The sequence below is a fragment of the Oxyura jamaicensis genome, chromosome 4 (assembly GCF_011077185.1).
Source record: "Oxyura jamaicensis isolate SHBP4307 breed ruddy duck chromosome 4, BPBGC_Ojam_1.0, whole genome shotgun sequence".
Lineage (NCBI taxonomy): Eukaryota > Metazoa > Chordata > Aves > Anseriformes > Anatidae > Oxyura > Oxyura jamaicensis.
This window is the reverse complement of record NC_048896.1, coordinates 67,411,015-67,434,805: the sequence shown is the minus strand read 5'-3', so window position 1 is coordinate 67,434,805 and position 23,791 is coordinate 67,411,015. Positions and strand designations below refer to the sequence as shown.

The following is a 23,791-nucleotide window of genomic DNA, read 5'->3' as shown; positions in this document are numbered from 1 at the left end:
GAGAGAGGACAGAAAACAGTTTCTCTAAGATAAAGGCTTAACATTCAGAGCAGTATGCTGCCTGTAAGTATTAATGTAGTGCTACTCTATCAATATTAGTAGGACAAAAGCTACAGGGAAAAACTGCAGGGGCCAGACTGAATTGCAATGGAGTCAAAATAAATCCTGTGGTCAGTGACCCCTTATAACACTGCTTCTTTAGGTTTCAGAAAAGATGGGCATTTGAACAATGAGCTTTTGTATGTCAACTACTTGTTCTGCAAAGTCCTCAAACTGGGTCCACCACCCACCAGTGTGCATAACAGCAGGAAACTGATGTAATACATTTGAGATTGTCAGCTAAAAACTTCAGTTCTATAAACAACCCCTTTGAGGGACCCCCCCTCCTTGTCAGGCAGTTACTGTTGTTACCCCTACCTCCCACTCCAGTTTCAATGAGAGGCCTTTCCATTTGCTTTCGACTCCAAGGAAAAAGTTACTAAATACAAAAGAATGATTTACCCCTAGGTCCCCAAGTGTTGCTTTCATAAAGGAAAAAAAAAAAAAAAAAAAAAAAAAGCTATTAAAATGTGAAAATATTGAGATCATTTTCCTAAACAAGGAGAAAAGCTAATGTATGGTACAACAGCTAACAGGACACAGTAGCACTGGAGAACAGGGAGACCTATTTAGCATTTTGATATATACAGTACAGCTATACAAACAGTGCATTAGATTTACAGCTGACTAATCTGTCACATAGGAAAACAGAACTAATTTGTATTGCCATATAGTTAAGTTTAGGGCATTATTGATATATGCACAAATAATACTTGCTTTGTCAAAAAAACATGCCAATGGAATGTGAAAAAACACATTGCGATCTCCACCGAGAATCTGAAGCATGCAGGGATAACTGGTCAATACTTATTTCTGTCTTTCAGAACAAACAACTTCTGTATTTAGAAAGGCTGACATAATAACAGCCTTTGAACAGGAGGTACTTTGATGCTGAAGCTAAATACTCTCTATGACTCCTGGGGAAGGGAGGAGGCTGGCCTGTGGTAGGGAGAAGAAAAATTTTATTGCGTCTTTTGCATCCTGAAGGTTACACAGGTTGTACTGCAGATACAGTAATAAAAGAGCTTTCTATTTCATTCTTCCAACAAAATTCAAACAAACAAAACAACAACTTGGTTACAAACACCTGGCCAGAGCAGATATTGTTGCCTACAAAAAAAAACACACCAAAAACATGATTCTCCCAACCTCCATTTACCTCCCCACCCTCTTTTTTTTTTCAAGTTAACTGAATTTATAGTGCTGAATTTATAGTCCTTTAAAGAGGGGAGATGGTTGTTGGATAACAAGACACTAGAACTAAAGGACGTTTATGTTATTTAACAACACAATTACATAGAGAAAGCTATGCAAAAAAAAAAAAAAAAAAAAAAACTGAAGCATCTTCAGATCTTTTGAGGTCTGTGCCACCACTCACTAACTTTCTCAATATACCACTCGTCCTTTTTTTGCTATGGATAGTGGACATCTTGCCACACAGAAAGCTGGCCAGCTGGCCTGTACATGATTGCTTTTACTCCCTCACATGACTCCTTGAACATAGTCCTCAGTCCTACTGCGATTATGTTTACGTAAAGGGTTAGTGATGTTAGTTATCACGGTCTTAAGAAACCACAAATCATTGCCAGTGCAGGTTGGAGGAAGAAGTGCAAATATGGAAAAAGGGGGATGGAGGGATTTGTTGCATGTTTCCAGAAGTTACTTAGGACTAGTGAAAAGGTTGTGCTTGGACAGATGGCCTGTCTACACCTGGCACTGTGCCCTTACCAGCTGAAACCATGCTTGTTGGAAGGTGTGTACTTCTCCAGCAGAGCTGTTAACTTGAGGAGCGAGTACTTCTGCAGCAGGTTCATCTGTGCCACAGACTGGCAGTTGATCTGCAGAGATGCCGAGCTGAGGCTGGGCCGGTGGGAGCTCTGGAAGCTGTGCCACCTCAGCCTGTGCCTGCAGAGATGACAGGGAACAGAGCAAGGACAGGTCACTGAGACATTCACCTCACTCCCTGCAATGTGTGCAGATGGGAACATGTACTCTGAGCTGACCTACGTGGCCTTGCACTATCAGACATCCTCAGAGGACTCCAACAACTTTTTTTTTCTTCTTTTTTTTTTTTTTTTTTCCAGAAACCCTTTCAGTATCAAGTCAGTCAGAATCAAACAACTCCATTAAAAAAAAAAAAAAAAAAGGCCTCAAATTTCAAGACACATCAAACAGGAACTAAGTTCTTCTAAAAGTCCCATTAAGTTTATAGAATCAGCTGTAGGCAACTAAATGACAGCAGAAACCGGGCCCAAAATGATTTGCACCAGTTTAAAAGGAAAACTGGAAACAAAGCTAGAAAGAATTCAGCCCTATGCTCTATTCACAATATAAAATACATGGTGAAACTCCCAACAGAAACTGGGAGGCCTCTGGAGCTCCCCCAAGCTGCTACTGTGCTACAGTGATCAAGAAAAAGTAAACAAGCCCCATCTTCCCTGCAGATTTAGTGCCCTAGCATGCTATTAAGAAACAGCCTGCTACTGAAAGTGCAATTTTTTTGAGACAGTCTAAAAGTCCAGGCTTTTACTATACACTGACACAAAACAGACCATACTTCCACTGGCTCTCCTAGCCAATTTGAAAAGTGAATAGTACTACTTGAGGTCCTTCTCCCTCCCACACACCATTTTGGTTTGAGGAATTCCCATCCCCCAAACCTGCCTTAACATTGCTCCAAACACTGACTTGCTGAGCAGGCTGTTTCTCAGTGACGACTTGAGCTGAACATATAAACATATAGCTATGAAGTGTGGGAATCTCTTATCTACAAGTGTTGTACAAATACTTTCCTTGGCTATAATGGTTTTTGGAAGTGATGGGAACGGCACGTGTGTGCTTCAGTGGCCCTAACTTCTATTACAGGAAGGCCTTAACGGAGTGTGGTGCAGCTACTGCAGAACCAGTGGGTCTGGAGGGGACCTCAGTGGGGCCACTCCAAGTCCCACTACTCATGAGCTCACCTGCTGGACCGTGTCAGAGATGCGCCCACCCCAGAGTCCCTTCTGTCTTGCATCCCTGAAGGCTCTTCTGTTTCATTAAGTGAATTCCCTGTGCTGTCAAGGTCACTCGGTGTCGTTCGATCGTTATCTACGTCAAGGTGGATCTGCTTTGGGGAGGAAGGACACGGGGAGATGGAGTCGAGAGCTGAGTCAGAGTCCCCTTCATCCGAGAACTTCTCTGACCACTGGTTTACTATTCTCTGCATCCCTTTCACATGGTACAGGATGTCGTCTAGTTCTGGGAATATGTCTTCATTTTCAAGGTCGGCCAAGTCGCTTGTGCTGGAATACAGGATCGAGCCTGGCACATTGTCATAAATACTCAGGCGGCTGCTCACTGAGCTAGCGGAGTTGCGCCGTTTTCCCATGCTCAGCTCTTTGGAGCTGTCTCCACTGTTTTCCCTCCGGAGGGTGAGATGGCCATGGCCATGGAAACTCCCTGTTCTCCAGTTCACAGAAGCATTGCTTTCTGTTGGGGAGAAGTTGCCATTGGAGAGTGCTTTGGGAAAAGTGCCGGGCTTATGATCTTCTGGGATAAAAAACACCGTGTCTTCTGCAAAGCTTCCCCTGTTCTTGAAGTTCTGCTCCATCACATCACTGAAGGTCGACTGGTTGAAGGGGTCAAAGCCTTCCAGGTACATGCCCACCCTTTTATTGTACGCACTGAGGCTGCGTGTTCGCGTGACAGGGCTGGGTGTGCTGACGGCACTGCTTGTCTCAGACTGACTGCTGCTGCTGCTGGTCTGGGTGGAATTGGAGACACTCCTTTTTCGTACCATGGGGAGGCTGATGTGGTTGCCATTGAGGGCTGAAATCTCCACACAGTTAAGTTGTTTCAGCTTATCTTCATCCATGCCCTCCTGCAAGATGGGCCCACTAATAATAAGGCCAAGCTTTGAAGGAGCTTTGTTCTTGCCGTGGTGAGAGCTCTTGATTTTCAGACTCTCCATTCTCTTGAGCAGGCTCTTGGTTTTAGACTTGGTGTTCTTCTCATTTGCTTTTGTGTTGAAGCTGAAGCTATTCAGCTCCCTGGGTGAGGGCAGGCTGCTGAATGAGTCATCATTTGCTACGAAATTGCTTGAAGAACAAACGCTCACGACGGAATTTGTCCTGGTGGTAGATGCTTCACTCTGCAGGGTTGGTTGGTGGCTGCTGGTGCTGCTGATGCTGAGAATTGAAGCCACCTCCTGCCGCTCGCTGAGGTCTGTGAGCACGCTCTCACGGCTTGCTGCGTTTGTAAGGTGGGGAGCTTCTGGGGAGGAGGTATTCAAGTCTGGCTTTGGAGGGAACACATCGAACTCCTCAAGCCTCGACCACCTCTTGCTATCCCTTTGAAAAGTCCATTTGCCACTTATTGCACACGGTTCATCTTCATCTGAATCTTCACTCTGCAAAGAAAAAGAACCCTGAAAATAATGCTTGCAAACTGCCAACATCTCATAGGCAGCTGTGTTTAAATACAATGCCCACTGAACTGAGTTAAGCATGACCTTGTTCTCATGAATTTAAAGCAAAAACAGTCTCTTACTTCAGGGAGAGGAAGTTTAGGCCATAAAGCCCATCACAAGAAAAGATTACAGGGGACAGACAATACTTTTTAACAGTTTTAAAATACAAAGGATATATGCTTTGTAAAAAGAAACAAACAATGCAATCTGCTTTAAATTGCTCTTTTCTGAAAACCTTAGTATCCATAGACATTTAATTAATTGGTCACAGCGGATAGCCCTCAGATCAATGGAAATTCCTGGCATGCATAAAATTTTACTCTGGAGTCAGTCCGGGGTTGGGGTCCCTCTGGACTCTCTCCAAAGTTACACTCTTTTGATAGTGGCTCTGTGTTTATACTCCTCTTTGCAATTAAGAGATGTTTCTCATACATTGTGAATTGTAGCAGCTTAATTCCTTACCCATTCTGGAAGTTTAAAAGGTCTCCTCACTGTGACTAATGAGACAGCAAAAGAAACTCTTGCACTGCTACAGTCTGATGCCTCCAGGCTCCTACCTGGTCCACTCTTCCTCCCACAGGCTAGCAGCTAACATTTTAAGAATGTCCTGTGAAGTTTCTACTTCAGTCTTGCTCCAGGCAAACTTTAACACTCATAGATAGCGAGCAGCAAAAGCTCACTCACAGTATAGCACATAAGTAAATTGTAAATAGCATCTTCTCTGATTATGTTTGATGTATGACAAATGCTCGAGGGCACAATTACACATACATCACTTACGTCTAAATCGTTTCATCTAAATCCTGAAAGGGAATGATCCTGGAACTGGTGTTTTTGGTCTTCCAAGTATCTGGAAAATTTCATGTTGCGCACAGTTGGAAGAATGAAACCAATGAGAGCTATTTGAATGTGACACCATGAAACCACAAAATAACCTTTGCTGTTCAAAGTAGGGAATACTAATTGGCACACAGCTCCATGGATGCTGAAGTTTCACTTAATTTGTTTAGATTGCTTTAATTTAAAAACAAGTACACACACACGCCTCAAACTGTAACTATTTGTGTGCCAGGAACACAAACACTCACAGTCTGAAAAATAAGTAAGTTATTCATATTTCAAGTATTTTATTTATGCATAACTTTAGCTCCTGATCCTCTCCTAGTTTTTTGTTTTGTTTTTCCCCTCTTAGCACATTTCATCATCTCAGGAAGATAACTGAAACACCATATTATTTTTTTTTTAACCAAATTCACACAGGAAACGGAGCAAGTGTCATTTTCTTTGTTTCCCAGCTACTACAGCCAATGTTTCTGTCCATGACTCAGATGAAAATCTAAGAGGACTGGCTTGCTTATTTAAAGTTTTCCAGAGGAAAAATGTCACCTGAAACTGTCAATAGATAATAATGATGGGTTGGTGGTGGACATTTTTTTTTTATTTTTTATTTTTTTCTGAGAAAAGAAACAGTAAAGCAATCTTAATTTGCAAAGAGTCAATGCAACATAAGCAAGCATATGTTTCTGTCAGCACAATTTTTTCCCTAGTATTAAAAAGCTTTAAAGGCTAAGAATTTTAATGAAGTCAAGAACAAATGGAAATGGTATAAAAGTCCCTCTGCCAGAACATGAGTGGTGAGTGAAAATCAGGAAGGACTGAAACAAAACATAACATTCAGACTCTGGAAGAAGTTGGGTCTGGTCTGACATCTAGCAGCAATACTGATCATTCCAGTGTTAACAGGACTGAAAAACAAAGAGGAGAAATCTTCTGGTGGTCATAAACAGGCAAGCCAGTGGTCTACCCCTACTTTTAAAAAGTTCATATATATGCTGCCTCAGAGTGTTATCTTCTGGAACTTGGGTGCTGTTTCCAGCATACCACAAACAGATAGGGAAAGAGGGGATTAATTCCTGGTAAACAACCTCAGAGCATTTGTATGCATTCTTCCTAAGGGTAGGGCAGCATTGTATTGCCTTAGTTCAGTCATCTTTATCTGCAGTCGTCATATCCCAGGGGACAGTATCAACTACTGATCCCTCCTAGGACACCCACATAGCTTTAAGACAGCTATCAAGTGGTACCTTACTAGCAAAATCCAACAGCTCAGCTTTCTGTCTGTACTACCTTACTGAAGTTACAGTAGGTTCTCTCTTCTTTCTCACTATGCTCCACAGGGATCATGAACAACCAAGAAACCCTTTTAACTCCTGCTAAACTCCCTGGAGGTGCATAAACTTTCTAAAAAGATAGTCAATATATTCTTTAAATATTTTGCTTTAATTTTGAGCTGTAATTAAAAAAAAAAAAAAAAAAAGGAAACAATATGCCAAATACTACAAATCGTTGTCTCTTTTGCATGCCACGCTCAGTCACACTTCCTATATTATAATAAAAGAATACAATTCCAATGTGATGGCAAAGAACCAAAATTGTGAAGATTACATCAAGGATGATGTTCTAACATTCAGGCCAGCTCATGGTGGCTGGTCAGGATCCCCTCCATCATGCCTACTAATTACAATCCTGCCTGAGACCAAGTAATAAGCTACAACACAAACAACTCCACCAGCAGGCAGAGAATCCCAGTGTTTTTCAGGCTGAGAGCAGCATCCCATGGAAGAGTTAGCTAGACAAATAACCTTTATGCAGGGCCAAGCCCTGCAGTTTTCACTAAGTGAGAACATAAGATGAAATATAAGCAGAGTTTTGACTATGAGTCATTGGCAGGTTCAACTCAGCTGTCACCCTACGCTACAGCTAAAAAATCTGCTAGTTTTTTTTTGTTGTTGTTGTTATTTCAGTTTTATTAACGCACAATGCTGTAACAGAAGATGTCAAAGGTACTTACCCTTTTCCTGTGGGGACTGATTTCTAGCTTCATCACTGCACATTTGTTTAACGTATTTAAGCGCCTGCAAAGCAAAGGAAACCATATTAAGAGAAAACTCCAGTGTTTTGGCACAGGCTATTTCAGTTCAAAAGCTCTTGTGAAGGCTATCCCCAAACTGCTTTGCATACAAATAGCCACAAGCAGAGTTTCAATTAGAGCCCTAATTATACTTAACCATTAACCCATTACATTTAGCTGTATTCTAACTTCAGAGGGAGGGATGGATGACTATTTGTCACTATTACCTGAACCAAAGTAAAGTAAACAGAAACTTAGAGTAAGTTAAGAAGCACATTGTAATCAATGAATTGTAATAATTACATTTATTTAAATATTAAACATTCAAACCCTGAAACAATCAATCTCAGACAGAACATAAGAGAATAGGGTTCTTATTTGACACTGTACACATCTGTACAAAGCAGCACACCACTTTAAAATTATACTTCATCAGCTGAAAGCTCAAACAGGAAAAATTATTTTCCACTTCTTAGGGACCCATTTTGTTTGTGAGAAGTGTAATGTAATTATTCTCAATACAATCCTGGGACAGCACAACTATGAGTTTTTAAAAGGCCACATATCTAATTTTTCCTTCCTAAACTAAAGTTTCTTTTATATGCAAGAATGTTGTTCTTGAGGACTAAAATTTAAACAATTAAAATAAATCGCTGCAGCAACAAGAATTAACCAGCCTCCCTAAGACATGCAAAAGCACTCTGCATGCACATCTCAAAGTACTGTATGAATATATATAAGCATCCCTCTATTCTCTGATGAGCTTGTGATCCAGCATCCCTAAAATAAACTAAGCCCTCTTTCTTGTCTCCTGTCCTCAGAACCGTCCATTATGACTGACAGACATGGAAAGCATCACGTCCAAAGAAACCTCTCTGCCCTCCTTCTGTCTCCACTCTTCCTGCCTCCCTCATGGAAAGCTTCCACTTGCAAGGCTGTACTGTGGGCTAGAGGAGCTGAAAATTAATTTTTCCATTTACTGGGGGGGGGGGGGGTTGCATTTTGCCCATGTCAGCTTCCTGAGCCACGTGAACGGTAGCATGTGAAGGGGAGAAGCAGAGGAGAAGAACTGCCCCTTTCATGCAAACTGAACAGGGGTAAGGCTGAGGTTTAAAAAGTCTGCTTCATTCTGAAGGAAGCAGTGTAAATTTTCACCTACATCATTCAAGCAAAATGTAAAGAACCTGTACTGGTAGCTTTGAAAAACTTGGATTAAAAAAAAAGTTAAATAAGAAAAAAAATGCTGACTTGTCCTGTTGCTTCAGATGAGCCTTTTCAGATTCCTGAAACTTGTAACTTGAATCTAGAAAATGTGTGCACAGGAAGGATTACTAGTTTCCTCTCTTTCCTCTTTCCTTTCATGCACAGGATTGGTTGCAGATGGTATTTACACAGGGCTTGATCCTGAGGCCATCAAAGAAAATGGAAAAGCTCCTACTGGTGCTCTTGCTGCAGTCGTGAGGTAAAAAAGGACAGTTTGATCTATAATTAGACCCAGCCACAACATAGCAGAAAAGAAGAGAAACAGGAAGAATTGCCACGGGTCAAATGGTAGGCCAGTGGCAGGGTAGGAAAGTTATCCAGATCTCTCCATTTTCACCTCTGCTCTGACTTACAGCAGGCGCAATCCTTCCTGCTGCTACTGGTGGGTGCGTGACCTTCCCACTAGTTGTGTTTATGGCATGGGTGAGGAGTGACTGCCCCACGTACACGCTACCCAAGTATTTGGTTTCTAAGAGGCCACACAGCAGCAGGAAGCTGCTTCCCTTCCACTGCTTCACAAACATTCTCCTTCCAAACTGCCAGACCTCGATAGCAGGGAATACTGCATCGCTTTCAGTCCTGTACTGTGTAATAATTTACGAATTTCACACTGTGGCAACCTTTGACTTATGTGGGGAGAAGCTATCACTGAATCCTTGCATCAGGCTTTATCTTGCTGCAGCCTATCTAATTGCTAATAAAGGCAATCTCTGATTTCACAAAGATTACATCCACAGGCTTTTCTCCTATCTAACATAAAACCCTTAAATGGGTGAAAAATGGGAATTTTGAGAAAAAAAATCCCCCAGCACACACCTTACAAAAATGAATATGAAGGCAAGATAATATAACCCCCATGAGCAAGGTTAAACACAGTAGCAGTGAGGCAAATAAAGGCTCCCTTACACATCTGACATGATTTCATCATAAAAAGAGTTTCCCTTTTAAAATCCAAATGCTCTGCAGCGACTGCCTCAGGTCTGTAAGTTTCATTATATACACCACGCATCCTGCTTTAGCTGTTACGTGAGTTCAATGGTGCCCAGTTCCTGGAGCTATAGGACCCTGAAAGCACAGTATGGCATGCAGAGCCTCCTTCCAAACAAGCTACTGAGTGTGCAAAGCTATGCAAGGTTTGGGCTTTGCCAGGGTGAGAGTTACCCATACAACTGTCACTAACATTCACTTCGCTTTGCAATACTTTTTAAGCATGCAAGCACACATTATTTTCTACAGATCTCAAACTTGTTAATGAACCTCAATTTTCTCTTCTGGCTCTAGAGCTTATCTTCAGATAATTCTGCTTCCAGGTATAAACTCAGCTCATCATTTCTCTGCTGACAGGCAGCAGATTCTCATTCTTTAGCTCTGTCTTACTCTGCCCAAACCTGTCTCAGTGACACCTTCACGAGGACTTCTAGAGGAGACAGGGTGACGGGGCAGGATTGCTGCAGACAGTGGTTGCAGCCACTTACACCGCCTTGCTATCTCGATCTCCATTTCTGCAATGCCTCCTACCCTGTCCACTGTCTTTCTGAATGACTGCCTGGATGACAAGATAATGTTCTTTCCCATCATTCAGGTAATTATCTTTGGGTCAGCCCTCTCTTTGTAGGTCTGCACATCCAGGGGTTTCTCACTCTGCAGGAGAGCTCCCATGTTACACCTCCACCACATCCCTTCTCCTTGTCCTCCATACAACCAGAACTCTTACCTGGGCTCTGCAAAGCCCTTCTTCCTAATGGTGACAAATGTGACAGAGCCTGCCTTTCAGTCCCACTCCCCAAACTGTGACTACCCCATATCAGCCTGGGGCTACACTGGAAACCTGTACTGGCTGGACCCAAAACACGAGGCTCCATTTCTCCAGGAAATGAGCAAACAATGTGCTCTTTCAGTCATCTTCTCAGAAACGGCCGAACTAGTTTAGTTGAACTTTTTTTTTTTTTTTTTTTTTTTTTTTTTAAATGCAATTTGGATAACACACACAATACCAAAAATTTCAACTTGCATGGCTAACTTCAGTTATTTTATAAATTAAACTATGGCCATGTAATAGGAAGTTTTTGTTAACCTAAGAACCACTAAGTTCTACCAGCTATAATCACTTGGTAATTCATTCTGCGGTCATTAACAGCAGAAAATTCTCATCCCACACACTCAAGAACAGTGGGAGCAGCACATTGTATCAGATAAAAGCATTTTATGATTTTAAACTAGAATTTTCCATCTCAGTAAGTGTATGATCTAGCTTTGAACTTCAGTTTAAAATATTTTCCTAATGGATTTAAATTCTTCATTCCTTACTACAGGGCAAACTCCAGCTCCATTATACCTGTAACTAATTGATGATACAAGGTCTTTCGTGTCTCGCCGCAGTGGACAGTCCCTGTGCTGGCTCCCAGGGCTCATCTGCATGTTACAACTTGCAAAGGAGGCCAGGTCTCCACAAACCAAGCCGTATGACTAGTAAATGCTGCTCATGCTAATCCATTACAATCAATTTCTTGGATGAGAAATCCTGACAGTACAAGATTTAAGAAACCTCTTGTGTAGACAGTGTGGCAGTTTTCTAGTTACGTGTAAGGAGATTAAATGGGATTTCCATCACAGCTTGCTATGTAATTTGCACTTAGCAACAACAGCCTTTAGGATAAGCATGTTTCAGTACTTAGTTCATGAGCACATTATGCAGGCAGCTGCCCTCTCAAGAAAAATTCCCAACCATTAATCTACACAGAGGCTTACGAAACCAAGGCCAGCAGCACTTCACACAGTCTCTACATGAAGCATCCCAGCAAATTAAAGCAGAATCATGACTTACATTTTTAACCCTACACTACATGATACAATCACTAAATGACATTTCTTAACCATTTATCTTCTACTGTTACAACGTACCACATGCTATCTCTGTAATTCAAGTCTCAACTTGCTTTTTACTTAGAATTTTTCAAGAAAACCCTTAATAGGGTGGCCGTTGAAACCTTTTCCATTTCAAAATGAATTTTGCAAAGCGTTATTGCTAAACTGTTACGTTATTATTCCTGTTTATGTTAATCTTATCGAACAATAATTGACAGTACTGTTCAGATGTAAAATATTGTTTAAAATGCTTCAAACCTTAAAAAAATACACACTGTCATTGTGATTTCCACAGTCTTTTTTAAAATGCTTTTTTTCACATGCAGTAAGTAGAGGAAAGTGATTAAAACTGCTGAGAGAAGACTGCTAGTTATACTGAAAAGCAGATTCTCAGCTCAGAGGACTATTTTGTTACCATCAACTGCATACAGCAGTCATTTAGCTCCATGCTGAAAATGCAAATAATTCCAATACTACTCTGATTTTGAGTCAAAAACAGTGATAGACTTATGGTTGTGAAACAGCTCTAACTCCTTTACTGAGCAAAATCCTCTACTGTTTACACACTGACCATGGCATGAGTCAAAATAAACCTAGGTTTCAGGAAGAAACACAGCATTCCACATGACGTAGCCTCTCCATGTTTTTTAATGAGCTTTACAAAATTAAACAAGGAGATGTGAAAAAAAATCTAAAGGTGGAAATAGTGTGATAATGAACTGCTTTTGTTTAATACACATGACAAAAGGCCAAATTCAGACATCCAAGATGATTTTCAGTTTTATGTTAAGGTAGGATCTGAATGCTTCTGGAGAAATTTTAGCTTCAGTTTTAAAATTATTTTGTAAAAGATAAGCCACAGGCTTCAGAATGATATAGTTTTGCCTTTAAAATCTCAGTCTCAAGCTACAGGAAGATATACACTTCTCATGTACACTACATAGAAAACAATTTGAAGATGGAAGTGAACAGGTTATTTTACAATTAGCAGGCTGGTGAAAGACTTACTAGTTTCACAAAATGTGTATATACCCACATCATTTTGGCTTTTTAACCTTTATTAGAAGGCTTAAAAAATAAGAATCCATTCTTAGGACAGATTTTTTTGCTGTCCTCTAAGTTCAATAAAAGTGCTAACTGCTTTTATTAGCAGCAAGTCTCAAAGAGATATGGAGGACATATTCTTACTTTTACCAGTAAGAAACAGTCTGTCAACTTTTTCCCCCCATCTAACTAAATAAGCCCAGGTTAAAAAGTATTCTTGCAGGAGAGCACTAGATCCAAAATATGCTGGCTTGACTGTATTCTGTTTTCCTGGCAAGGGAATACCATGCTTCTGGGAACCAGCATTTATTCACATTGCTGTACTTTCTGTTCAATGACTTCACAAGCTCCAGAGCACACAAATAAGCAGACCAACGTATCACATTTTAATGCTGATCGAGTAGGCGCCTTACTGCATCTTGATTGTGAATTTACCGTGAATAATTTTTTTTCCCTCTCGATGACTGAACAACAGATCTGTTTCCTTAGTTTGAAAATGCTGAAAGTATTTCTGAGGAACTTAAAATTCCATTTTCTCTCTCTCCTTCCAAGCATGGCAGTGATGGCAAGAGAACACTATAAACATAAAGCCTTTCTTAAAAGGGTTTTGTAATTCATTAAGATTATTGACATTTAGAGTTGCGGCCATCAGGCATGTAGTATCTAAAGCATTCATTCAGAAGACAACTTGGAAAGTTGCCATAATGAAGGACAAAGGGAGAAAACTGCACTTATTTCTAGGTAATAGAAGATATGAAAAATTATTGCTTTTTTGTAATTTAGATTATGAACTCACGCTAGAGGAGGTAACTGATGGATAGGTAAGTGTAAAATGGGGCCACAGTAATTGCTTATATATGATAAAATTGGTAATGATGGGGCTGTAGTTCTGTGAAAACAAGCTGCCCCACACAGGCAAGTCTTGCTCTCTCTTTTTCTGCCCACCCCTTGTGTCCTGCTCTTGCAGTTGGCTCTGTGGTCATCCTCTGCACCCACTCCACAGTCCATTACTCCTTTCCATGTGCTGATCCAATTTCCTAACCCAGCAAGGACTACTGAGGCTTTTTTTAGCTGGGTAAGCAAGTTGAATTGGTTCGTTGTAGGAGCGCATAAACAATTAAGATAAGCTATGGGAGCATGTGGCTGAGGGCAGGCCAGCCTTGGTGGCGGTGGTAAAGTAAACCCTTTAGATTAATTCACATTATCCTTTACAGCCATCCACATTCACTTCAGTGATCATGGTGTACATAGAGTGGTGCCCTGCCCTGAGGTCAGCATGACTATATATACACATGGCTCCTCACCAGTGTCAGACAGGAGGGTAAGAGAATGCAGCAGCCTATCTGCGAATACTGCTCCCAAAAAAATAATTCCTGCATGGGAAATGATGCTACAGTTGTACATACAGATTGCTGTCGCCTACACAGCTCTGCTTTCACATGGCTTGCTAATTTGGAAATCAATAATAAAAGTAAAGAATGAATAAAATATATAGCTATATGAAATAGGTACTAAAGACTTGTCACAAAGACTTCTGCCATTTTTATCCCAGATTTGATTTAAATAAGATCCCCAAACATTACTTAGCCCAAATATACTGTTTTGATTAAAAATGCATACTGATAATGAATAATCAAAAGGCCTCAAAACAATGGTTAAGCCTGTAATACATAATTTAGTTGTGGTTATGCTTTTCCCAGGTTGCATTTTCCATTAAACGGGAGGAGTTTTGTTACAAGATGCAGTGAGATTTTTCCCCACCTACCTGCATAGGGCCTCAATAGCATCTCTGTCCAGGAAGTCATGCTCTCGCTTGACTAGAGCGATGTCAATTGGAAAGAGGAGATCTGTAGGAACAGAGACAGATGAGGAATAAAAAAACAAAAAACAAACAAAACAAACAAACAAACAAACAAACAAACAAAACCCACAGTTATTCCCAGCAGTGACTTGTTTCAAAACCACCAGCTGCCTTCAGATGAGCTAACCAAGCCACAAGTGATTGGCACTTCTCAGATAAATGCGCATCTTACTAGCTCAAATGCCAGAGGTGCGTACTGTCTGTCTATAAGCTTTTGACGTGCAGCTTTGATAACTGAAAGCTGATATGCGTAATGGGGAAAAAAATGAGCAAAGCAAAGATGAAACAACAAGAGAGGAAACAAGGCAAATGTGAACTTCCTATCCAACATCAGAAGCTGAAACTAATTCAGGCTAGCTTTATTTAAAATAAATATACAATCTCCATCAAAGTACTAGTATCTCACTTTAAAGAAAAAAGGTCAGTAAAACCCAAATCTCTGGAATGAAAAACAGAATCTCCTTGGCTGTTAATCAAGCAATTTAAATACTTGACTCTGTTACAACATTAATGAGATATGGGCTGAAATGAAAGAGCGCCAAGCTTCGTAGAACCCATACTGCCTCCTTTCCTTAAAAGATTATTTAGATAAACAACCGGGAGAGTGAGGGGGAGGAAACAGTGTTGGCAGAGAGCTGAAAATTTACTTCAGCTCTGAAGCAGTGACTACATATACATTATTTACTGTCCTCCACGGATTCCTGACTGTCATATAGGTCCTGATCTGGCATTCCTTGCAAAACCAAAACTCCCACCAAAGCCCCTGGGTGTTCAGGGCATGCAGCAATACAAGGATAAACTCCTAACATATTGCTGCAGTTACATACAACTTTCCTGGTCCCAGTGATTGTCTATAAAATGTTTTAATCTCCACAGACAAGAAGAGTGAGTTGAAATGATGAAAAGAATAGATCTGGTGTTAATTTATTGAAAGGTATATAATATTATTATGACAACATATTTTGTGAAATACAAGAAATCCTGTCTTCTCAACAGAAAATTGCAGTTTTAGAAGGCAGAGCAACTATGAAGTTTCACAGTTTAATCTCCATTTTAAATGTGTACTGCCTAAAGGTGACTTCTTGTATTATACCCAACTGATCCGCAGTTTTCCCTGTCTCTAGTTTAAGTCCAGAGTGCAAGTAAAGGAAGTGAGCACATTCAGTTGGTACTTTTCAACAGTGCTGATCTAAGTTTTTCCTCTGAGAGGGCTTGCATCTTATGTTCTTCCAGATGTTTTCTTGTGGGCACACTAAGCGAGATGGGTGACAAGATGTCGATAGTCTGCACAAATCCATTTTTTGTTATGCTTAATTTATGCTGTTTTTGTTGATGTTGCTGCTGCCAAAAGGGCCTGAAAAGGACAATGGCATATTGTTTTCATGAAAGGACAGCTGGCTTTTCAATGGGAATGGCTGGCCTTGCTCTCACATCTTGCTCTCACCTCTGTGGTCCTTTTTGATGTTAGGCAAGAACATGGTCCTAAATTAGAAACTTAATAAAAGTTTAGAGTCTCTAGGTAGGACAATTGCAATCATAGGTAGGGCATGTTTTTTGAATGCATGCAATTTCTTTGGAGATTTACAGCTCAGCACAGCATGAAGCCCACAAGCCCACACATTCAGCTGGCAGTGTTGTCCCTGGTTTTAACAAAGACTTGAACCACAGTCCCAGATCTGCATCCCAAGAAAATCTTGGCATTTCCATTGGCACCACCCCCACCCCCCCCCCCCCCCAAAAAAAAATAAAAAAAAAAGGGAAATTTCATTTCTGAACAGGCAAAGGACATTTTTGCCAAGTGCTGCTTTTGAAAGTGCTATTATCATCTCATATTGCCAATGCAGCTGCAAATCAAAGCTCAACTAGATCATTTTTCAAGAAGGTCAGCTCAGCATTTGCTGTAATTTCCAATGGTTATTCACTGTAAATAATGGACTTTCTATGCTCATTCTTACAAGCAGCAGCTGGAGTTTGCTTTATAAAAAAGAAGAGGCAGATAAGAAAGTACAGAATAGTTTCACCACAGTGCAAGTAATTTTAAGTAGGAGGAAAAATCCCTCTGAAAATAACACATATTAAAAAGGACCTCTAAGATGTCATTCTTTAAAACAAACTTATGTATGTCATTTTGCATCAGAGCTTAAGAGTAGTCTGCCAAAACTGCAAGTTCCTAGCAAGTCAGAGAGGAAATGAAGACAGAAGAAAAGTTTCCTTTTGCTTGAGTAAAACCTTGAGTAAAAAAAAAAAAAAAAAAAAAAGGGATATGTATGGTATGTCTATGTGCATGGAAGGTAGCAGAAAGTAACCCAGTCTCTAAAAGTTATCTTATGCACTGACACAGTTGTGCCTCCGAACCTCCTTTAATGGTGAGTATTACACCTTACTGTCCAAAAATGAAGCTGCACGTTTGTTTCATATCGATGCCATGAATTACCACCTTGCAAGCTGGGGTTCTGATGGGAACAGCCTGGGCACCTACCTTCATAGAGCTGTGCATACTGGGGGAAGCCGGCAGCCCGCAGCCAGTCACAAGCTTCCTTGGCCTCGATTTCTGGAAGAGGACAGAAACAAAGCACCATCCAATTAGTGACTTGCAAAGCGAAAGCTCCCTCCTTTCTCAGCTCAGCTACTTTGAACTGAAACTGAAATTTGCTCATCTCAGCTTGCTTCTTGTCTCATTGTCAAACATATCCTACCATTCACCTGTGATTTATCAAGACCTCATCAGACACAAATGAAAACTATAGGATTTACAAATTACTCTGCACAGGCTTTGTTAACACTAGAGACTGCAATTAACATGATGTTTTTTTTCAACAAATCTTATGATCCTTGTGGCACAACTATTCTGTCTTGACAGAAATTCCCAGTAGAGCTAATAATGCTATGTGCTTTAACATCTTGCAGATACAGTACTGACAAACCCAAGACCAGGAACAACTGACACACTGTATTGCAGCTCACTCAAGCAGGTATTTACTACCCAACAAGAACTCGGTTTCACTGGAGGTTGTCAAGGCATTTATGAGTTCCTTGGTATATTACAGGAAATTCAGCTAACTTTCCCTCTTGCTGCCCAAAACAGCATGCCGCAAAATGGAATTATTCACATACATATATATAACAGCGAAAGAAAGGAAACATTCTGAACATGGGCTATATTAGTCTGTGAATAAATTTTACATGAATTCATTTGTTACCTAATAGATACAGAAATGAAGAAAATGTTTTCTCGTTAGCTCACAAATCAGGAAAACGTAGAGGTTATTTAGGATACTCGCCAAGTTTTCAGGAATCAGACTTGGTTAATTCTGTTCTAAAAATTCAAGAAAGTGCTACTGGGAATTTAGCTCCCTGCTTAGAACTGATCAAACCGACAGTGAACAATCAGAAACTCTTTATGTTCATCTGGCTTTGATTATATTCACTCTTCTTGATGGACCAGAAAAGAAAAGCTTCATTATGTCCAACTGAGTAGACAATTTTGCCACCTACTTAGAGTGGATACTATTGCTACCTGCTGCAGAAACCATCCACAAAGAGTTCAATACAATTGCTCAGAAAACAAGTTACTGCATATAGGTGAAGAGCCAAACATAACATAAGCAAAATATCTCAAGATTTTGGCATGTTACAAAATAGTCCCTGGGAGACGTAGGTACCACAACCAAAATCAGATGAAAGAGCAGACACCTTTTAGGGTCTCCAAAATGACTGCAGTCCCCCCCTGATTTTCCAAACAGCTACAACAGGGTTAAAATATTTGTGCTTTGCCAGACTGGTTTGCTAGGACACATATCCAAATCAAGGGGTTAAGGTGAGCCAAAGCACAACATTCCAGATAAATAAACAGCTAAAAATCCACTCTCACTGAAGTCAGCACAAGCAGGCATTTGTGTAACTTGTGTTTGCTTCACCTTTGGGTTATGGGACCACATGAGAACAAGCACGTACAGACAGATTGACTTAGCTACTCTTTACATTCTTCCAGTTGCAAGGAATTCTGAAGTTTTGCTTAAAGTTTCATTTTAATTTTGCTATCCCCAGGAAGTAGCTGGGAAAGGTAATAAAGTTTTTTTTTTTTTTTTTTAAAAAAAAGGAAAGTAAAATGTATTTAAAATTTGTACTGGTAATAGCAAGAATAGACAACTGAATACTACTATATTGGATGCAATAAAAGTATTAAATTAAAAAAAAAATCTTCAAGTAATTCTTAAGAGTGCCTAGAATAAAATGCAAATTTTTACAGGTCACATCAAGCAGAAGCAGCTGAATTGAAAGAGAATTCAACTTGATTAAAAACCTGAATAAGTGATTCCTGATAATCGGTATCCGCCTAAAAATGCAGGTATATGCTTGTAGTGCAACTGAAAAAAGTCAGATTCCTTACTACTACAGGGGCTCTTTAATGTGTTCAAATATTTGTTCATAGGTCCTTTACCAAGCACCCCAGGTGTATGACCTGCAAAGTATTTCTAAAGCTAGAAAATTATGAATATGTATTTATGTCTTTTTTTTTTCTTTTTTTTTTATGGTTCTCTGTAGAAGCTTTGTATATCTTTTCTCCAAATATATCTGCAAGTTATGTGGAAGTCATATTTTATGGGCACCCTGGTGTCAGTTGCCTTGGGGATGTTTCAGAACATATTTGCTTTAAAAATACTTTTGAGAATCCCCCAAGACGTCCATGTAGGCAATGAAATACCCGAGTTCCTCCTGGCTGGCCACAAGAATTGCAGAGTAATAAAACGCCAGTGCACCTGTCCATCAGCTGGGCTAGGTAAGTGCCTAGGGTTGGGCACAGGACTGCACCCAGGGTGCAAAAGCGGAATTAATTTGCCTCCTTTTGAGCTCTAGCCCCTGCTGCAAGTCCCCAGAAGCTTGAGGGGTTTCAAAAGCTGTCTAGAATAAGAGGCCAGGGCATCCCCCATGGCCAAGGCTCCCTCCACGTCACCTATGTCCCCACAAAGCACAAGCCGAAGAGGGGTGTGGGTGACTGCAGAGCACCATAGCACAGGGAGATGAGGCAGGACTTAAAAAGCAGCCCCTCTAGTCCAACGCCAGTTGGTGAAACACACTTTCCAGATATTGGCTTTTCCTCAGCTTGGCAGCTCTCCCACTCTTGGTCAGCCGGCTGCCTTGGTTTCATACCCAGGTGGACATGGGCAGTACGTGCAAGTTCTTGTCATCAGGATCAACGGTGACCAGGAGGGACAAGAGGGATGAACAGGGCTTCTGAAACTAGATTTTTCCTCAGCTTCTGCCCTGGCAAAGTTTCAGAAGTGACAGGACACCCAGAAGTATTCATGACAGATCATTACCTGAGGTACAAACTCATTGCCCAACACAGCACGTGCTTGGCCAGGGCCAGCTGAGAGCCGCCAGGAGGACAGGCAACCTGTGCAGGAACCACACGCTGCTTTCCAACCCATCCTAGGGAAACCCCACTTCAGCTCTAATTAATCAGCCACGATGTACAAAGCAATTTCCCACCACGTATGTACTTTAGATGAAGACCTGGCAGTCTTTATCCAAACCTTCATATGAACTGATACAATTTGCTATGGGCAAAGGACTGGTCTCACTCCCTCCTCACTGTTCCACCCCTGCGGGGCCGCTTCCTTTCTAATGCTGGCCACAACAACTGCATCAAACACCCACATCATTTAAACCTTTACAATAAACTACAAATCATCATACATTCCCCACAAGAAACATATGCGCAGCTTTTCAGACGTATGTCCTATGCTGCCTCCCTCCTCCAACAGCAGGTGGTTCTGGTACAAAGAACTGCCCGCAAGAAAGAAATTGTGCTATTATTTCTAAATGTCCTGATACACAAGAAATTCTCTTAGAAAGTAAAATAAAACAAAACAAAAAAGGAGTACAATGAAGTCTTTATTCTTGGTGTCGTGTAAGCAAACAGCAGGCAAACGTGTTAAAGAGGAAACAGGAAATTTTTATTGGAAACAGCTTTATTTGTTAGTCTGCTTCACAAAGCTGGCCTCCATCTTCAAATCAAGGGTAGGAGTTCCTTTTGTGTATGGTTGGGAACCATTAGTCCTTATTTACCCACTTCCTGGGGGGTTAGGATGACCCAATTCTTCCTCAAACTAATGAGTGAAAATTGGAACTTCTAACTTCCTTTTGGTTTAACTTTGGTTAATCTCAGTTCCTGACGCTTCAGATTTACAGATTTAAAGCTTTATAGCAAAAATAACTCATGCCTTGTTTGATACTGCAACTGCAGAAGGGAAAAACTGTAGGATGCATATCATCTTTTGTTGGACACCTTCCTTCCCACAGAAGATAAAAAACAATATAAGAATGTCCTTTCAGAAAAAATAAAATAAAATCATAGCAGTCGAGCTATGAGTAAGATCTACTCAAAAGTTGGATTTTTCTCCCCTTCATTTAATGGAAACAAAAAGCAAAGCAGAACAACACACAACTTAAGCAACAGCTCTTTCAGGGTCTTCAGGAAGGTGCAAACCAGATGTATCTTTGTACAGTCACGCATTGGCTCCATTTTCACCTAAGTGCTAAACATCGTACGAACAGTTCTTCCAAGCAGATGGTTTCCTCTTGCCTCAGCTCAGACACCTTTATGACCATATTAACACCTCCACACACCAGTTCTACTCATCTCACCTTTTGGCTCTCTGAAGAGAGTGGATTGTAAAATTCTGTAGCAAGACTGGTCAAATCAATGCTGTTAAAATATAATCTCATCCAAAATGGGCTTTCATTGATGAAGGTCCCACTCCAATGCCATACCTAACAACCAGTTTGTTTGGGGTTCTTCTTGGTCTTCATTTTTGACCAGGTTATTATAGTTGAAATTAAGTTTTCATTTTCCGGAAGAGAAAAAATATATATATTTGGTAAAATTTGAATACAAAACCATCTTCCTGCTTTAGCTTGCAGGAGACACTCTCTCCTACGCAATGTAGAGAATTTGATTTCTCACCATGAATGCTAGAGATGAAACCACACGTTCCTTGCTGCAACGCATTAAACTCCATCAACTGCTTGCTTGTTTTCTAAGGCACAGATGGAACACAGAAGAGTTTGCTCTTCTGGGACTAATGCTCCCATTTAATGGTTGCAAAAGAGCTTTTATCCTTGGAAGCTTGTCCTCTTTTTCTGTCTGTATCAGAAACTACATGTTCCTATATTTCACAGCCCTCTGAAATTTCAGGTGCTTCACAAAATCTATGTTCAATTCTGAAACGTGGTCCGAAGCTATTAAGAAGCCTGAGACCATTCAGGATCATATTTTTTAAGGCCAGCTGTGGCTCAGATATGATAAATGTTCTTTCCTGGGTAGAATTCCACTGCTGAAGCACAAGCAATCATTTTCCAAGTGCTTGAATTACATCCCTGACATGTGAATTGTGGTCCCAACACTAGACTTGATCAAACTATTCCAACCACTCAGACCGTAGCTACATGAACGTGGATGTGAAATCTGAGATAAACCCAGAACAAACGGCACTATGGCAGCTGTCTAAAAATGAACATGGTAAATCAGCTCTGTGTAATTTGTCATATGCCTGCAGCCCTTTAAAATTGGGACAGTATGGTTTCCTACGACTTAGCCTGTTATGTGTCCATGGCCTCAGATGGTTTTCAGTTTGAAGATGTGCAACTGTAGCTTTGAACGTAATTCAATGCCTTTTTGTAGGTCTGTTTTTACTCACACCAATATAGTTATATATTCCTTCGGCAATATTATTAACTTACTGCTCCACCTTTCAAAAACTAGCACTTAACATGGCCTAAAGAAAGTAATTAATGAAAACCAGCATTTTATCAGGATAGTGACCTTGAAACAATACTGTAGCTTGGTAAATTTGTCAGTAATACTCAGCCACTGAAAGCCAGAGATTTCTGAAAACACTACTGAAGGTTCTTTGCAAATTTCTAACACATTTGGAATCTCCTATTATTCTATATAATTACACCACTACTCTAAAATATTGGTGAGACACATTCAGTCCATGAAGGATTCATTTCTTGAAGAACCAGTGAGTCATGGAAAATACATAATAGGCATGGCTTTTGAACCTTGAAAGAGGTGGTGGTGGGGAATGTTACTCAAATATCTCTCAACTATGTGATGACGACCAAAGAAACACTCTCCTTGTGTTACTGTGTTACGGCTGGCTTTGGGTTAAACATGGGAATGGCTTTTTCAAGTTACAGAGCCTTGCAGCAAAACAGTAACTATGCTGCTGATGTTATGTATAAACCACAGGACACTGGGAGAAGAAACAGAATATGTTTGGAATTTGTGTGGGAACAGATGAAGAAGGAGTAAGGAAACAGATGTTTAAGATCACATATTGATACCTTCTTTGAAAAAAATCAGAAAGCTTGAACACCATTTTTTCAGCTGAGCTTTTATAAAGAAAAAATGGCTTAACTCCATGATGAGGTTTTAAATTTGTTTATACCCTAAATGATGAAAGCTGACTTAAAAAATATTATATATATATATATATATATAAGTACGTATGTATGACTGGTTTTCAAAATATCTGCATAGGTGTGTGTTGGCTTATTTAATTCTCCCCCCCTACCAAGTGTACCAGGTTACATAATGCAGTAGCTCTTGCTGCACATCAATCCTCTTGGCCAGCACAGGAAACACAAGGACTCTTTTGTGAATCAAAACCTAATTAACTTGAATCTCCTTTTCATAGTCTTCTGTATATTGAAATCAGGTTCACAGTCCTCCTCATTATTTTTAACAGTAACAAAAATATTTAAATTTAGACTTCTGCTTTCTCCAAGTCCAGCTGTGCTGTCAGCCACATCCCCAGCCCAGGGAGCAGCCCAGGTTTTCATCAGATCAAGAGGAATTGCAGTGCCCCATGGCAGGAGAGCAGAGAGAACACAACTGCTGCCACATAGCTCACCATCAAGCACACTATAAACCAGGACTGTAAACTGTAAATCAGGATTGTAATTTATTTCTAAATTATTTTTGCATTTTTAGCATATAGAGGAAGATCGAGAAAATCATTTTAAAGAGTATTCTAAAATTAAAAACATGGTTTAAACAAAACTAAAGCTTCATAAGGCAGTTTTCCTGCCATAGAACAACTCTTTTTGTAGGTTAAAGATGGTCTTGTCCCATTCACTTTTAAGAAGATTCAGAGATGAAGAGGAACATGATGTCAAGTGACTTAAAAAAAACAAAACAAAACAAAACAAAAGAACACTAAACACTTGAGAAATAATTGGGCACGTGGGTTATTTGTCTGGCCTGATTAACACAGGGTGGTCTTGG

The 23,791-nt window shown here is 40.3% G+C and overlaps 1 protein-coding gene across 5 annotated transcripts in view; it reads right to left on the bottom strand.

The window, feature by feature from the left end:
* The window catches only part of DLC1 (DLC1 Rho GTPase activating protein), a 286,531-nt gene that overhangs the window by 8,784 nt on the left and 253,956 nt on the right, over positions 1-23,791 (bottom strand). For all 5 annotated transcript variants that reach the window (XM_035323410.1, XM_035323411.1, XM_035323409.1 and 2 more), the window contains 5 exons: positions 16,973-17,044; positions 14,398-14,479; positions 7,401-7,464; positions 3,063-4,489; positions 1,828-2,004 (listed from right to left, as the gene is read on the bottom strand). In XM_035323410.1, the coding sequence (XP_035179301.1) occupies positions 1,828-2,004; positions 3,063-4,489; positions 7,401-7,464; positions 14,398-14,479; positions 16,973-17,044 (1,822 nt within the window). The remainder of the gene's footprint in view (positions 1-1,827; positions 2,005-3,062; positions 4,490-7,400; positions 7,465-14,397; positions 14,480-16,972; positions 17,045-23,791) is intronic.